The sequence below is a fragment of the Oncorhynchus tshawytscha genome, linkage group LG04, assembly GCF_018296145.1.
Source record: "Oncorhynchus tshawytscha isolate Ot180627B linkage group LG04, Otsh_v2.0, whole genome shotgun sequence".
In the NCBI taxonomy this organism is placed as follows: Eukaryota; Metazoa; Chordata; class Actinopteri; order Salmoniformes; family Salmonidae; genus Oncorhynchus; species Oncorhynchus tshawytscha.
The window spans coordinates 34,882,583-34,900,385 of NC_056432.1; the positions used below are offsets into that span (position 1 = coordinate 34,882,583).

Below are 17,803 nucleotides of genomic sequence, written 5' to 3' on the forward strand. Positions count from 1 at the left end.
GTGGTTGGTCTCAGATGATCCTGCAGGTGAAGAACCTGGATGTAGAGGTCCTGTGCTGGCATGGTTACAAGTGGTTTGCAGTTGTAAGGCCATTTGGACATACTGCCAAATACTCTAAAACCACATTGGAAGCAGCTTATGGTAAAGCAATTAACATTACATTCTCTGGCAACTGCTCTGGTGGGCATTGCTGCAGTCAGCATGCCAATTGCACTCTCCCTCAAAACTTGAGACATCTGTGGCATTGTGTTGTGTGACAGAACTGGCCTTTTATTGTCCCCAGTGTAATGATCATGCTTTTTAATCAGCTTCTTGATATGCCACACCTGTCAGGTGGATGGATTATCTTGGCCAAGGAAAAATGCTCACTAACAGGGATGTGAACAATTTTGTCCACAGAAATAAGCTTATTGTGCATATGGAACATTTCTGGGATCTTTTATTTCTGCCCATGAAACATGGGATCAACATTTTACATTTGCGTTTCTGTTTTTGTTCATTATATTCTAAATATATTCACAATTCTGAGCTTATTTCCCCAAAATGAAAAGTGATTTGTAGATTTTGCTTGGCTGTCAATATTGAGATAAGTGTTATACCAAGGCAATACACTGCATACTGTAAGAATAATGCTTAAATTATTTTGTGAAGAAAGAAGGTACCTTCATGTTCAACCAACCGAAAATGTAAACAGTCTTTATATTATATGTAAATATACAAAAGAGAGTGAAATCTGCTAACCTGTGAGGACATCCCGTGGCAGGGGTAGAGAATGGCTTTGTCATCGTCCTCTGATCCCTGGTCCAGACAGTAGCCACTGGCCTTACTGTTCCTGACCTGCAACACACCAAAAAACATAGACACTTTACTGTTCCTGACCTGCAACACACCTAACAATAGACACGTTACTGTTCCTGACCTGCAACACACCTAACAATAGACACTTTACTGTTCCTGACCTGCAACACACCTAACAATAGACAATTTACTGTTCCTGACCTGTAACATACCAAACACAACATATACAGTAAGGCAAAAAATTATTTAGTCAGCCACCAATTGTGCAAGTTCTCACATTTAAAAAGATGAGAGGCCTGTAATTTTCATCATAGGTACACTTCAACTATGACAGACAAAATGAGAAAAAGAAATCCAGAAAATCACATTGTAGGATTTTTAAAGAATTTATTTGCAAATTATGGTGGAAAATAAGTATTTGGTCACCTACAAACAAGCAAGATTTCTGGCTCTCACTGACCTGTAACTTCGTCTTTAAAAGGCTTGTTACCTGTATTAATGGCACCTGTTTGAACTTGTTATCAGTATAAAAGACACCTGTCCACAACCTCAAACAGTCACACTCCAAACTCCACTATGGCCAAGACCAAAGAGCTGTCAAAGGACACCAGAAACAAAATTGTAGACCTGCACCAGGCTGGGAAGACTGAATCTGCAATAGGTAAGCAGCTTGGTTTGAAGAAATCAACTGTGGGAGCAATTATAAGGAAATGGAAGACATAAAAGACCACTGATAATCTCCCTCGATCTGGGGCTCCACGCAAGATCTCACCCTGTGGGGTCAAAATGATCACAAGAACGGTGAGCAAAAATCCCAGAACCACACGGGGGGACCTAGTGAATGACCTGCAGAGAACTGGGACCAAAGTAACAAAGCCTACCATCAGTAACACACTACGCCACCAGGAACTCAAATCCTGCAGTGCCAGACGTGTCCCCCTGCTTAAGCCAATACATGTCCAGGCCCGTCTGATGTTTGCTAGAGAGCATTTGGATGATCCAGAAGAAGATTGGGAGAATGTCATATGGTCAAATGAAACCAAAATATAACTTTTTGGTAAAAACTCAACTCGTCGTGTTTGGAGGACAAAGAATGCTGAGTTGCATCCAAAGAACACCATACCTACTGTGAATCATGGGGGTGGAAACATCATGCTTTGGGGCTGTTTTTCTGCAAAGGGACCAGGACGACTGATCCGTGTAAAGGAAAGAATGAATGGGGCCGTGTATCGTGAGATTTTGAGTGAAAACCTCCTTCCATCAGCAAGGGTATTGAAGATGAAATGTGGCTGGGTCTTTCAGCATGACAATGATCCCAAACACACCGCCCAGGCAATGAAGGAGTGGCTTCGTAAGAAGCATTTCAAGGTCCTGGAGTGGCCTAGCCAGTCTCCAGATCTCAAACCCATAGAAAATCTTTGGAGGGAGTTGAAAGTCCGTGTTGCCCAGCATCAGCCCCAAAACATCACTGCTCTAGAGATCTGCATGGAGGAATGGGCCAAAATACCAGCAACAGTGTGTGAAAACCTTGTGAAGACTTATAGAAAACGTTTGACCTCTGTCATTGCCAACAAAGGGTATATAACAAAGTATTGAGATAAACTTTTGTTATTGACCAAATACTTATTTTCCACCATAATTTGCAAATAAATTCATTAAAAATCCTACAATGTGATTTTCTGGATTTTTTTCTCTAATTTTGTCTGTCATAGTTGAAGTTTACCTATGATGAAAATTACAGGCCTCTCTCATCTTTCTAAGTGGGAGAACTTGCACAATTGGTGGCTGACTAAATACTTTTTTGCCCCACTGTACTTTACTCTTCCTGAACTGCAGCACACAAAACAGCAGACACTTTAGTGTTCCTGACCTGCAACACACCAAACACAGACACGTTACTGTTCCTGACCTGCAACACACCAAACAACACAGACACTTTACTGATCCTGACCTGCAACACACCAAACACAGACACTTTACTGATCCTGACCTGCAACACACCAAACAACAGACTATTTCCTGCTCCTAACCTGCAGCACACCAAACAATAGACACTTTACTGTTCCTGACCTGTAAAACACCAAACAACACATACACATTATTGTTCCTGACTTGCAGCACACCAAACTACAGATACTTTACTGTTCCTGACCTGCAACACACCAAACAACACATAAACCTTACTGATCTTGAACTGTAATACACTAAACAACAGATACTTTACTGTTCCCTATCTGCAACAAACCAAAGAAGACCTTAACTTTACTGTTCCTGACCTGCAACACACCAAAAAAACAGACACTTTACTGTTCCTGACCTGCAACACACTAAAAAACACAGGCACTTTACTATTCCTGACATGCAACACACGAAACAACATACTGTTCCTGACTTGCAACACACCAATCACCACATCAACTTTATTATTCCTGACTTGCAACACACCAACCAACAGATAATTTACTGTTCCTGACCTGCAACATAACAAACAACACAGATACTTTTCTGGTCCTGACCGGCATCACACCAAAAAACAGACACTTTACTGTTCCTGACCTGCAACACACCAAAGAACAGATACTTTACTGTTCCTGGCAGGTAACACACAAAACAACATACACACTTTACTGTTCCTGATCTGCAATACAAACATGACAGATACTTTACTGTTCCTGAACTGCAACACACCATACAAAAAACACTTTACGGTTCCTGACCTGCAACACACCAAACAACACAGATATACACACATGAAGATGGAAATCAGGCTATGCTTAGATTCAGGGAAAGATGTACTAAGTGCATGTGTCTGTGCAAAGTTTGCATTTATTATTTTCAGAAGGGAATTAATGGTATAAACACAAAACTGTTGTTATAACAGTCTTATCGAACCTATTTTCTATAATTTTTAGAACCTCTTGTCCAGAATATACTGTAAAAATATATATTTTTGTAAATATTAGTAACAAGAAACGGCACTTTATCATCTCATATCTCATAAAGTAAGAATGTACACACTACAGTGATGAAAGATTCCATTTGAACCTAATGTGTCCCACCGTAACACCGGGATGTTTTGGACCCCTTTAAAACAGCTACAGACTTCTGGGATTTGTTCTGGACCATTGTATTTGTCTATTTCTTCTGCATCCGTATATACTGTACCAACCATTATTCTGTGTTTGTGAGACAAGGGCGGAACCAGAAGGGACCCGGATTCGGGTCTTTTTACAAAAACATATGTAGAGTCTTAATAGTTTGAGCTAGTAAAAACTATCTATAAAAAGCTGAGACTCTCATGAATATGCACGGGACATGTCTATGACACTGACAAGCATTAGAAGGTAAGGGGTTCTTCTACATAGAAGATCATTGGAAATCCCAGGACATAGTGTCTATAATACTCTAATAAGCTCACATAGTTGCTGTCACAAACTCCAAACTCCACACAGTTGTCACTGAATAGTTGTATATTCATTTCCCAGTGAGCAAACAAATCCATTTTTATCAGGTTTTTGCTTTGGCAGACCTTATTTTTTTTACTGACATCTGTCAATAAAATTCATGAATGCTCCCAAGTTGCGCAGTATCACATCCGGCCATGATTGGTAGTCTCATAGGGTGGAGCACAATTGGCCCAGCGTCGTCCAAGTTTGGCACGGGGTAGGCCGTCATTGTAAATAAGAATTTGTTCTTAACTGACTTGCCTAGTTAAAACTTCTCTGGGATATGTGGGATGCAAGCGTCAACAACAGCCAGTGAAATTGCAGGGCGCCAAATTCAAAACAACAGAAATCTCATAATTAAAATTCCTCAAACATACAAGTATTATCCACCGTTTTAAAGATACACTTCTTGTTAATCCAGCCACAGTGTCTGATTTCAAAAAGGTTTTACGGCTAAAGCACACCTTGCGATTATGTTAGGTCAGCGCCAAGCCACAGAAAACCGTACAGCCATTTCCCAAAGAAGGAGAGGTGTCACAAAAGACAGAAATAGCGTTAAAATGAATCACTAAACTTTGATGATCTTCACCGGATGGCACTCCCAGGACTCCATGTTAGACCATAAATGTGTGTTTTGTTCGATAAAGTTCATCTTTATGTCCAAAAACCTCATTTGAAATTGCCGCGTTAGGTTCAGAAATGCATTATCTCAAACAAACATCGGTGAGAGTGCAGAGAGCCACATCAAATTACAAAAATACTCATCATCAACATTTATCTAAGATACAAGTGTTAACTTCACTAGGGTAGGGGCAGCATTCGGAATTTTGGATGAAAAGCATGCCCAAATTAAACTGCCTGCTACTCAGGCCCAGAAGATAGGATATGCATATAATTAGTAGATATGGATAGAAAACACTCTAAAGTTTCCAGAACTGTTAAAATAATCTCTGTGAGTATAACAGAACTGATATGACACGTGAAAACCAGAGGAAAATCCAACCAGGAAGTACTATTATTTTGAAAGGCTGTTTTTCCATTGAAAGCCTATCCACCATACAAAGACTTAGGACCCAGTTCACGGGCTCTGTGGCTTCCTCTACATGTGACCAGTCTTTAGGCATTGTTTCAGGCTTTTAGTCTGAAAAATGAGGGAGATACAGCACTTTCAATCAGTGGCCAGTGGAAATTTCTATTCATCAGCCATGCGCCTGATCGGGAACACGCCTTTCTTGTTTCTCCTTTCCTATTGACGAAGCTTTTGTCCAGTTGAAATATTATTCATTATTTATGACAAAAACAACCGGAAGATGGATTTTAAACATCGTTTGGCATGTTTCTACTGACTTTTATTGTACTTTCAAAAAAACTTTTAATCTGGACTTAGTGCACGGATTCGCATTCGGATTACTGGACAAAACACGCAAACAAAAAGGAGGTTTTTGGTCATAAAGAGGGACATTATCGAACAAAACTAACATGGAGACCTGGGAGTGCCACCAGATGAAGATCATCAAAGGTAAGTGATTCATTTTAATGCTATTTCTGACTTTTGTGACACTCTCCTTGGCTGGAAAATGGCTGTATGGGTTTCTGTGGTTTCTGTGGCTAGGTGCTGACCTAACGTAATGCAACCACTGTGTCAGATTTCAAAAAAGTTTTACGGTGAAAGCACACCATGCAATTATGTTAGGTCAGAGCCTAGCCAAAGAAAACCATACAGCCATTTTCCAAAGAAGGAAAGGTGTCACAAAAGACAGAAATAGCATTAAAATGAATCACTTACCTTTGATGATCTTCATCTGATGACACTCCCAGGTCTCCATGTAAGACAATAAATGTTTGTTTTGTTCGATAAAGTTCATATTTATGTCCAAATACATCCTTTTGTTTGCGCGTTTAGTCCAGTAATCCAAAAAGCACAAGGCGCGGGCACTAAGACCAGATGAAAAGTCAAAACTTTCTATTGCAGTTCATAGAAACATGTCAAACGATGTATAGAATCAATCTTTAGGATGTTTTTATCATAAATCTTCAATAATATTCCAACCAGACAATTCCTTTGTCTTTAGAAATTAAAAGGAATGGAGCTTGCGCTCACGGCCGCAGGCGAGACTTAGCTCATGGCTTTTAGCCAGACCCCTCATTCAAACAGCTCTTATTCTCTCCCCTTTCATAGTAGAAGCCTGACACAACGTTCTAAAGACTTGACATCTAGTGGAAGCCTTAGGAACTGCAATATGACCCCATAGACACTGTATATTGGATAGGCAATCTCTTGAGAAACTACAAAACTCAGATTCCCCACTTCCTGGTTGGATTTTTCTCAGGTTTTCACCTGCCATATGAGTTCTGTTATACTCACATACATCATTCATTCAGAGTGTTTTCTATCCAAATCTACTAATAATATGCATATCTTAGCTTCTGGGCCTGAGTAGCAGGCAGTTTACTCTGGGCACCTTATTCATCCAAGCTACTCAATACTGCCCCTGTTCACAAAGAAGTTAAATAATGGTTAAATATAAAATAAATAAATAAATGTTTTGTGTTGTTTTGGATTCTAATTATATTTAGCCTCACTTCATAGTGAGGCTAAATATAAGGGCTGAACATGCAACTAAATTAATGTCAGATATATGAAAAGCCCATTTTTGCTGGGGTCTCGGGACTGATAGGCTTAATCTAAGATCATGTAAGCAAAATAAACCTCTCTAATCTCTTAGACTCCTCCTAGTCCAGATGGTAGTGTGGATTAATGTGCTTTTAAAACTATGTGATTGAATGTGTATCACTTTATTTCCACCTTGTGAATGTAACTGGTGTGAAATGGCTAGCTAGTTTGCAGTGCGTGCTAATAGCGTTTTAATCAGTGACCACTCTCTCTGAGACCTTGAAAGTAGTTGTTTCCCTTGCTTTGCAAGGGCTGCAGCTTTTGTGAAGCGATAGCTAACAATGCTTTGTAGGCAGCAGTTGCTGATGTATTCAGAGGATCCTTGATTCAAGCCCAGGTTGTGGTGAGGAGAGGGACAGAAACAATACTGTTACATGAAGATATCTATCATGTTGTGTTGTCTGGTTAAAGTTTAACGTTTTATTAGTCATATGTATTTGATACACATGGTATACACTGTCCAACCAAATGCTTACTTGCAGGTTCCTTCTCGACAATGCAACAACAATAATAAATAATAAAACACAAGAATAAAGACAACTATAAAGTAAATGGCTCAGAAGAACAGAATAAACATTTTAGCATAAGTATAATACAGGAAGGCTGAATTTATAGTCATGTGTTGACACGTGTTTTGGGGAAGGGGGGATCGGAGGGGCAAGTGTTTAAATTGTGCAGTATTGACAAATCATAGTAAGAAACTGGTAGCAGCAGCTGTGATGTGTGTGTAGCATGAATGTGTTTGTGTGTGTGTGTGTGTGTGTGTGTGTGTGTGTGTGTGTGTGTGTGTGTGTGTGTGTGTGTGTGTGTGTGTGTGTGTGTGTGTGTGTGTGTGTGTGTGGATGTGTGTATGTCTGAAGTGGTGGACAATCCAGTTCAAGTGTTCAGCAGTCTGATGGCTTGTAGATAGAAACGGTCTCTGAGCCTCATGGTCCGATAACGTCTGCTCGACAGTAAGGGAGTGAATAGCTCGTGGCTGGGGTGTGTGGGGTCCTTGATGATGCCGCGGGCCTTCCTCAGGCACCGTTTTCGAGTAGATGTCCTGGATGGATGGGAGCATGGTCCCAGTGATGTACTGGGCCACTGGTCTGGTCAGTGCAGGGGGTGCAGCTGTGGTTCAGCTGCTGCGGTGTGGCAACACAAGGTAACTGTTCCAAGACTTGAATCCATTTGCAAGAAGCAGGGCTAGCAGCATTCATGGGGCCAGGGCCGCCAACATTGTGCTGCTTGATGAAGTTACAGCCTATTTTAATTCTGATATATGCCGACCATAAACTTGAAAAGCTTATTGATTTTCTCCCCCGACTCTGATGTCGAAATCAATAAGTAAAAGTATTTTTATTTTACAATGATTCTGAATTGGCTGTCTGACTTCTTGCGCTCAATTTCTCATCCTGTCATAATCTTTTCCGCTGTGCAGGGTTGTGCAGCCGAGCCCAAACAATCAAGTCGGCATCGAAAGCTAATAAGTGTGTAATTAAAACTCATTACGGGCGAAATTGCATCAAATTTTGTAGCTGCGCAGCGTTTCTGTGGAAACATGATACCTTTACCTTTCGATGACTCCCTGTAAATGAATGTATTTCCTTCAACATGTAATCTTTGCAGAAGTGCAGAAGCGGTGAAATATAATGTCAATGGTAGATTGATTGAGTGTACATTATGTAAACATAGCTTGTGTGGTACTGTATGTGACATTAAAGAAAACACTGCTTCTTATATGGAAGCTCTTATATGCAAATACAGAGAAAAAAAACAAAGCACACCCTGCAATCACTGCAAGGGACAAGTGCATGCCAAATAATTCAACAAAAGACTGAAGGGAAGATTTGAAGAATTTGTGGGTTTGCAAATTAACTCATTTGAAATGTCTTTTTTTTGTAGAACGTGTCTTCAAACACACAGTAGGCTGCAGCTATTCCACTCAAATATGAGTTTTTTTTGTTTTTTATTGTGTCATTGATAGTGAAAATGTAATCAGTTATTCCACTACATACAGTATAGGTATTCCACTCAAAACATGCTTTTGTTTTTATATCGCTATCGTTGATAGTGAATAGTGAACAGTGAATGTCTCACCTCCCCATATGTGATTGTGTTGTTGTAGATGCGCATCTCTGGGTAGACATTTTCCAGGTACCAGCGGAAGCTCCGACACTGCAGCCTCTTCCTCAGGGCTACCCGCTCAGACACGTCCCCATAGTCAACCCCAGGGTTCTGGTAGCAACAGGAAAATAAATCACATTTAACATTTATCCAGGAGGCTATTACTTATTATCTACTTAGCTAAGCAACATGTGACTACACTTGTTTGTGGTTTGAATAGAAAAATGGAGGCCTGGAAAGACTGCTGGAGGGGGGAAGGGTAGAAAAAAGGAAAAGAAAGGAGAAGCTGAGAGAGGAATAGTGGATTTGGTTTAGAGATGGATGGATGGTGGCCTGTCATGTGGGACCCTCATTGTTCTTTCATTAGACATGTATGCTGTGCAAATTCTAATCAGCTGCTTAATTATGAGTCCTCACGGCCCCGCCGTGCCGGCCGGTGTTGTGCATGGAGGTGGCTGCTTAATAACTGCTCTGCACTGTGCCCTGGCCTCTGCAGCAGACATACACTGCCTCGTTAAGAGGCACACTGAAATCTCCCCTTTCCACAGGCATCAACCATATTTTAATATCTGAGAATAATGGCATTGTCCTCTGTCTTTCTAACTAGCTGTAACATTAGGCTAACAGATGCATTCCATTTGGGAGACGTTATTTGGACTACCTGATGGTGGTAACCACAGTGAATCATAGACCCTGCCCTCCTAGCAGAGTAACCAATAACCAATTATTCTGTGTGTGTGTTGGAGGGAATGGGAGATGGATTAGTTATAACATATGTTTTGTACAGTACATAAAATACCTTATATGCCATGGGACATAGAGGCAAAAGCACCATGCCACTGGGATTGTAATTACATAAAGAATGTTATGCAATGAGCTAGTTTGTCTATAGGGTGCTGTCTTAGTTACTGTCGGAGGCCTTCAATCAGTAGGCTGCTCCTCCTGCATGCATCCATTGTACCTCTCCCTTCTTCCACCCGGCAGAGCCAGAAGGGGACTGGCCACCCCACATATGCTCTCTCTAATTCTCTCTTTCTTTCTCTCTCTTGGAGGACCTGAGCCCTAGGACCATGCCCCAGGACTACCTGACATGATGACTCCTTGCTGTCCCCAGTCCACCTGACTGTGCTGCTGCTCCAGTTTCAACTGTTCTGCCTTATTATTATTCGACCATGCTGGTCCTTTATGAACATTTGAACATCTTGGCCATGTTCTGTTATAATCTCCACCCGGCACAGCCAGAAGAGGACTGGCCACCCCACATAGCCTGGTTCCTCTCTAGGTTTCTTCCTAGGTTTTGGCCTTTCTAGGGAGTTTTTCCTAGCCACCGTGCTTCTACACCTGCATTGCTTGCTGTTTGGGGTTTTAGGCTGGGTTTCTGTACAGCACTTTGAGATATCAGCTGATGTACGAAGGGCTATATAAATAAATTTTATTTTATTTTATTCTTCTCCCTAGCTTTCTGCCACATTTACAGAGGCATTGGCCTCCCTAGGATTGTTACCTTAATGTGCTCCTGTGCAGGAGGCCTTATTTGAGTGAAACACAATCCAAAGCTTGTTTCTACTGACAATAATGTTTTGAAAAACATACCATTTCTACCAGGCTGTGTTTTAATAAAGCATTGTCACCCGCCCCCTGTGACACACAGATAATTTGCAGTACAGAAATTAGTGTTCTGCAATTAAGATCCTTTTTTTTCTTCTTTTTTTTATTATTGAAAATTATTATTTTCCAATCTCAATGGCTCTTGAAAGCAATTACGTCTGAACTGATGTGTATGAAAGCGGACTCTGATTAAATGAAAGGCCCCCTCATTCATTTGGTTTCAACTCTCAGCTCCACCACCCAGAGCCAGACGTCGTCGTTCAGATCTCACTGAGCAGCTCTGAAGGTTGAGTGGGATGAAATCTGAATTCTGAATTTCTATTGAGGCATAGTCTCTCTAGAGGGGCCCTGCCCGGCACAGAACAGGATGCTGGTCTGAATGAACAAGTGGTGAGGATGGATGGATGGATGGATGGATGGATGGATGAGTAAAAGAGCAGACAGACTCATGTGACCATCTGTGTTCGAACTCGGTCTCCTGTGCGCCATAATACTGTGTTACCCTGCTGAGCTAAAGCTTTGGTATGAGCTAACACAAGTCTTCAGGTCTTAGGCAAGGTTTCTCATGAGCTTGGTTCATAGAACCACCTCCATTACACTCAATAGAAATAAGCCCTGTTTTGTCATAGAATGTCATTCTATTTATATCATCAACAGAAATAAGCCCTGTTTTGTCATAGAATGTCATTCTATTTATATCATCAATAGATGATAGCCTTGACCTTGGCCGTATGTTTCTCCATAGGTCCGGCGCTGTCAGACTATGACTACGCTCACATTCATAGGGATGTTCCAGGCCATGTAGACGTGGGACTTGTACTCGTCCATCCAGACCTCAGCGGCCCGCAGGGCGTTCCTCTTGGCGTAGTAGTCAATGTCATTGTTGTACGGCTTCTTTGTCCGCTCGATATGTGCAACTCTGGCGCAGGGCAGCACCTCCATGCTCCCGCCACACTGCCACACCTAGAGAGGAGACAGCAGAGAGAGGACAGAGTCAAGCCTAGTCTAGAGGATTGTTTAGTAGTTCAGACAGAGAAAACATCTGTATCTGCAAGATTTCCTGCTAGCTGTTATAGCTGCCTCCTTGTTTATCTTTTTACGGAGGAGGGTGTTTGCTTGATGCAGCAATTAGGTTCCACAGGCCATTATTTTCTGCTGAAGTGGGTGAAAACAGGCCTGAAAAATGTGTCTGTATGGGAATGGCCCATAAATATGAGTGTCCCTAGAGAGTTTCCTGTGACACACAGTAACCCTGGCACTGGGTTGTGGTTGAATAGTGTCTGTCTGTGAAAAAGTGGTAATACATAAAAATAGGTGGTAAAAGCATGTAACCCTGGAGAACAACGTCCATCACTGCAAAAAGTATTGACTGACTACGGGCCTGAAAAATGCAGTGACACTCAACTGTGACTGACTCAATACTCAAGGAAGGAAAATAGTGGCTGCATCATCAGCAACGACTACCAGAATGAATTCTTCCAGGTTATTGGAAAACGATTCCAACCTAAGGTGTCACACCCTGATCTGTTTCACCCGTCTTTGTGATTGTCTCCACCCCACTCCAGGTGTCGCCAATCTTCCCCATTATCCCCTGTGTATTTATACCCCTGTTCTCTGTTCTTCTGTTGACAAACAAGACGAACTGGCAAGTCAACCAGCGTTTTTGCCCCAGCTCCTGCTTTTCCCAGTCTCTCTTTTTCTCACCCTCCCCTTGCCTGTCCTGAAAATGAGCCCGACTGCTTGCCTGACCACTATGCCTGACACTGAGCCTGCCTGCCGACCTGTACCTTTGCCCCACCTCTGGATTACTGACCTCTGCCTACCCTGAGCCTGCCTGCTGTCCGGTACCGTTGCCCAACCTCTGGTTTACTGACCCCTGTCTGCCTTGACCTGTCTTTTGCCTGCCCCTGTTGGATTATTAAACCATTGTTAATTCGACGTTGTCTGCATCTGGATCATACCTTCCTACCTGTTATAAGGATAACATTTGCCCAGACACAAAATTATAGCATATAAAAGGAAAATAAAAAGTTGAGAGGGAGAGAGAACTTAAACGAGAACATTTCCAACACCAGAGCAGGAAAGATAGAGAGGACAGCATATGGTAATGTAGTCCTCCTGTCTTTTGAACTGCAGCGCCACCAGCACTCCGAGAGTCTCTTAATGACAATCTTCACAATGCAGAACAGATGTTCCAAACCATTAACATTCCACTGAACCCAACATTTACCTCATGCTCAGCATAAGAGGACACAGATAACTGCCTGCATGCCGCAGAAAAATACCCTGAAGAAACCAGGACATCCACCAGTCGAATTTATAGTACCGAAATACTAATACGTTTTTTAATTAAATACTGATGAGTCACCCCCCTAAAGTAAAAAAAAAAACATTTAGACTAGCAGCGACATCACCATTGTTTTGGAGGGGGTAGTAAGGAATACTTGACATGATAGTGACTTACTGTAGGTGTACCACTCATTTTTCATATTTTGTGTTAGCATGGATTCCACTGTGCTCCTACTTTACGTCAAACATAAAAGGGTTTCATACCAAACTGCATGCAATGACGCGTGTTGGTCGACTGAGTGAGTGTGGGCATGAGGCAGAGCAGAGGGAATCAGTAGGAGAAATGTCATTGCTCAGATTCCATTGATTGATGGATCCCTAGTAAGGATACATTGCGGCAAAAGTTTGTTCTCCACCCTTTTTGCTGGACAGGGCTGCATAAATTAAACCCATTGCATTTACTTGGGCCTTCCACTGACACTAAAAACATTGGAAAACATCCCTTTGTTAAGTGTATGACCCCAAAAAGACTGCTGCTATGCAGAGCATCTACTCCTCCATCTTTTCCCTAGCAGTTTGTGGCAGCTTATGTTGGAACTTCTTGTACTTCACCGCACATAACACAGGTATTTGAGCGATTGTATTACAAGCACTATACAAATAGAGTATGCTGTGCTGAGTGCTAACAAAAGGAGAAGTCAAATCAAGTATTCAAATAAACCAAATACATTCTTGCTGGTCTGTGTAATTCATTGAGGAAAGATGTTGGAGCCGCTAAGCCCCCATGCCATATGGTACTGTGTGCCATGTTCATGGAAATTAAATACAGCAAATATTAATCAAGTCACTGTTACCATAATTTGCATGTACGGTACAGTACCACTCAAGTGTGTTTATGTGGACGAGTGTTTCATTGAATGTTAATAAAGGCATAGCATTAATACATGTGTTTTCTGATCCATTCCCTAGCTGTGAAGGCCTTTGCCCTCCTCCATCTCACACCCTCAATGGTTGCATTTGACTCAATCAACCTCCATAATGACCCAGATTGGTTGTAAACCCTCTCTTAGATTAAACACCAGTGAAGTGTGGAGTGACCCTGGACTAATAAATCAATCAGCGCTATTACCATTACATGACCAATCTGCTCCTTCATGGCTACGACAAAGAAACAAACTACTTGCATTCATTGTGTGTCTGTGGATGACATTGCATTCACTAATAGATTACTTACTATTTTACTGATCAATGGTTAGGTTTCAAATAACAAAGACCTAATCAAACAAACACAGACTCATATTCAACCCTGCCTCTACTAAAGCACAAGCACTTAACTGATGAACATGCAGTGGTAATACACTATTATCAACATATTCAAATAATGATTGACATTTTAATTAAAAACCTTATTTTGATGAATTTATTTATACTATTTCATCCTTCCACAAGATATAGTCCCAACACAAATCTAGGGTTGCTACCCAAGCCGGCTGGTTGTTCGTTCTATCGGTTCGGTTGACAGAGATGCTACCCAGTAGATCATTCTTTTTGCTCTGTATCTATGGACGTGACCCAGTCGTTTGTTTTAAATGTTTCATTGCCAAACTGGCTGGCAACGTTCGTATCTCTTGCTCGCTAGCTAGCCAACTATAGCTAACTTACAGTCACGTCAAAAAGTGCAGCCAGAATAACAGTAGCTGCATTTGCATTTGTTTAAGCTGTTTTCTAGTGACATTTATTTGGATACATCCATAACAATGAGCTTATGAGTTGCAATTTTGCCTGGCATAGAAAATGTGCTCACTCGTCGGGAGCTAGCCAACAACGCAGCTAACACAATCACTTCAATCACCTCCATTCTCAGTCAATGTGCACACCAGAGTAATAGCTGGATCGTAAACAGGGATTTGCCAGATAAACGCTGTAGCTTTAGTCTGTACATAAATCATAACCCTCTGTGGTGTTTATCAGCTTCAACAAGAAACTCCTAGCTTGGCCTCTGTTACAGTCAGGACATTTTCAATGTGTTCTTTTTAAAACTGTGTAGGGTAGCATTGGGTGATTGCAGAGATGGATCTGCACATGTAATGCTTGTTTACTTATGAGAGAATCAAGTGTGTCAGAGTGGGTGTATCAAATCAAATCCAGTTCTATGTCACATGTACCTATTATAAATGGTGTAGACTTTACTGTGAAATGTTTGCTTACAAGCCCTTCCCAACGATGCACAGTTTAAAAATAAAATAGTGACACAAGAGGAATACAATTAAATACACATAGCCTATGCAGGGAGGACAAGTACCAGATCAATGTGCAGAGGTACGAGATATGTCCTGTACATGAAGGCAGGGTAGAGTGACTAGGCATCAGGATAGATAATAATAAGAGTAAAATAAGGAACAGAGTAGCAGCAGCAAAGGATCAGTGTAAAAGTGTGTGTCTGTGAGTGTGCGTTTGTGTTTGTGTCGTGTCGGTATGCGTCCCTTTGGGACGTATGGTTTTAACAGTGTGCGTTTATCTAAGATTGTCCTTTCTGTCTATTCTTGTAATCAGCCCGAATGACATTGAAAAAGCCTAATCAGTTCAGATCAGACAAATCCTCTATGACAGGGTAGGTTTGGGAAATAAATAGCTAACAGACATCACAGAACATGGGAGTCTGAGGAGAGTCAGGTCAGTTCCTTTTTTAAAAACACACAAAATCATCTGTGATAATGTGACCTTTGCAGCATAAGAGAGAGAGTTTTAGCCAATCCGAGAGAGAACAGGTGGCGTGCAGCAGGCCAGGACCAGGCAGAGGAAGGAGCAGACTGCAGGCTTCTCATGTACGTCACGTCTGTTCCAGGATGTCTTATGACGCTGCTGCCACTCTCTAGTAACTTTGGAGGTCTCAGCCAGGGCATTAGCTAAACAAATCAGACCAAATGCCTTTTTGTCCCTGGACACAAAAGGCATAATTATGATGTGATGTTTGCACCAGGGCTGCATGGAAAACACATTTATGCCATGCTGAGAGAGCCTCGCCAGCACAGCTTGCGCCTGATCTCCTCAAATAGACAATAATTGATCTGTATGTGAATCATCTGGCCTGTCAAGTCACATTAAAAAGTGTTTTCTATAAGCAGTAATCAAACTTCTTACTACCACAGTAAAAACAACAATTATCTCAAATATATTAAGTTAAATTGGGGTCTTGCCCTGATATATGGTTGTTGATTCATATGGCATCATAGGAGTCAACAGCCATGCATCAGGGCAAGTTGGTGACCAACACAGAAGTATCATACACACATTACCTTTACACCTCTAAATAGATTAGGAAACAACCATCTTTAAGTATCTTACTATGGTTTCATAGGAATATATAGTGAAGTCTGATTTGCATAAATTCCTGTTTAAACACAGGATAGAGATCGCATCACTTAACATAGGAGACTGTTTACTTTGATGTAGAGGTTATTTAATTGCTAATATAATTGCCGCTGTGTGGCGTTAGTTAATTGGCACAGGACCATTTGGGTGAGCTAAGCCCTAGAGGGATATAGGAAACATCAACTGTAAAAACCATAAAAACTATTAACAGCCGTAAACAGAATTGGAAACAGCACCATTACACAGTATCACTACTAACCCAACATATTGGATAATCTAAGGTCTATATAAGGTTCTGTTACTCAGAGGATCTCTTACATTAGTGTTCTTCAAACTTTCTTTTCCCATGTACTTTCTTTCATGAACACTGCTATGCAGAGTCTGCATTTAATCCCTCTAATCTACCAGAAGTCATGAAGTAAGGAGACAAGGAAAGAAAAGGAGACAAGGAGAGGAGACAAGGTTGGAACACCCAGCAATGGGACTTAGTCGGAGATCATCAGAAGGTTTCCTGAAGTCCTGCTGAGTTCATTTTCTGCCTCATCTTGCTTGGTCGCTGTCTGATTTGACAGACAGCTTGGAAAATTGTTCAGTAACACAAATAATATAATTCTAATTAAACTCTTTATGACAAAACATAAGGCCTTATTTTGAGGCATAGCTTTACCTGTAACATCTGCTTCCAACTCACACCCTCAAACATGTAGATTCCCTGAACGCAACTCACTTTCCAGCCCACTTTCTAGCCCACTTTCCAGCTCACACTCTCAAACACCTCGATTCCCTGAACGCAGCTCACTCTCCAGATCTCAATCACCTGAATTCTAGTCACCTGTTCACACACCTGCATGTCATTATCACACATTATTTAGTTCAGTTCTTTGCACTCCATCACACTCCCCCTGTGTATGATAGTTTTTGCCTGCCTCACGAATGATGCCTTTTGCCTATTCCCTGCCTGTACTTTAGCCTATTGGACTTCCTGTTATCTACCTATTGCCTGATCTCCCGGACTATGTTACTAGCCTTTTCCCTGCCTGTACTGTTGCCCTTTTGGACCCCCTGTGTATGACCTTCTGCCTGCCCCTGGACCAAGTTACCTGCCTCCTCCTGTGGTCCTTTGCAATAAACACCTGCTGCGCCCTGCGCTTGAAACCAGCTCTCTGTCTCGCCTCATGTTCATTACATTACCCTCATTCAGTGGCCTGAAACTCATGGTTTAAAGGCCACAACAGGCCTGTAAGTTGGGTTGCAAAATTCAGGTAACTTTATCCAAAATTCCCCGATTTCCAGGAATCTTCCAACTGGGATTTCTGGAAAACCTGGAAAATATTCCGGAATTTTGTAACCCTACTTGCAAGTCACAGGTAGGGTCTGGGCCCTGATCTCTCTTTTGACGAACATATCAAGACTGTTTCAAGGACAGCTTTTTTTCATCTACGTAACATTTCAAAAATCAGAAACTTTCTGTCCAAAAATGATGCAGAAAAATTAATCTATGCTTTTGTTA

General features: G+C 41.5%; 1 protein-coding gene across 1 annotated transcript in view; it reads right to left on the minus strand.

The window, feature by feature from the left end:
* galnt9 (polypeptide N-acetylgalactosaminyltransferase 9) overlaps positions 1 to 17,803 on the minus strand; it is an 89,241-nt gene that overhangs the window by 13,175 nt on the left and 58,263 nt on the right. Inside the window, exons 7-9 of the mRNA XM_024417803.1 lie at positions 11,410 to 11,595; positions 8,998 to 9,135; positions 742 to 837 (exon numbers count right to left, since the gene is read on the minus strand). Coding sequence (XP_024273571.1) covers positions 742 to 837; positions 8,998 to 9,135; positions 11,410 to 11,595 — 420 coding nt within the window. The remainder of the gene's footprint in view (positions 1 to 741; positions 838 to 8,997; positions 9,136 to 11,409; positions 11,596 to 17,803) is intronic.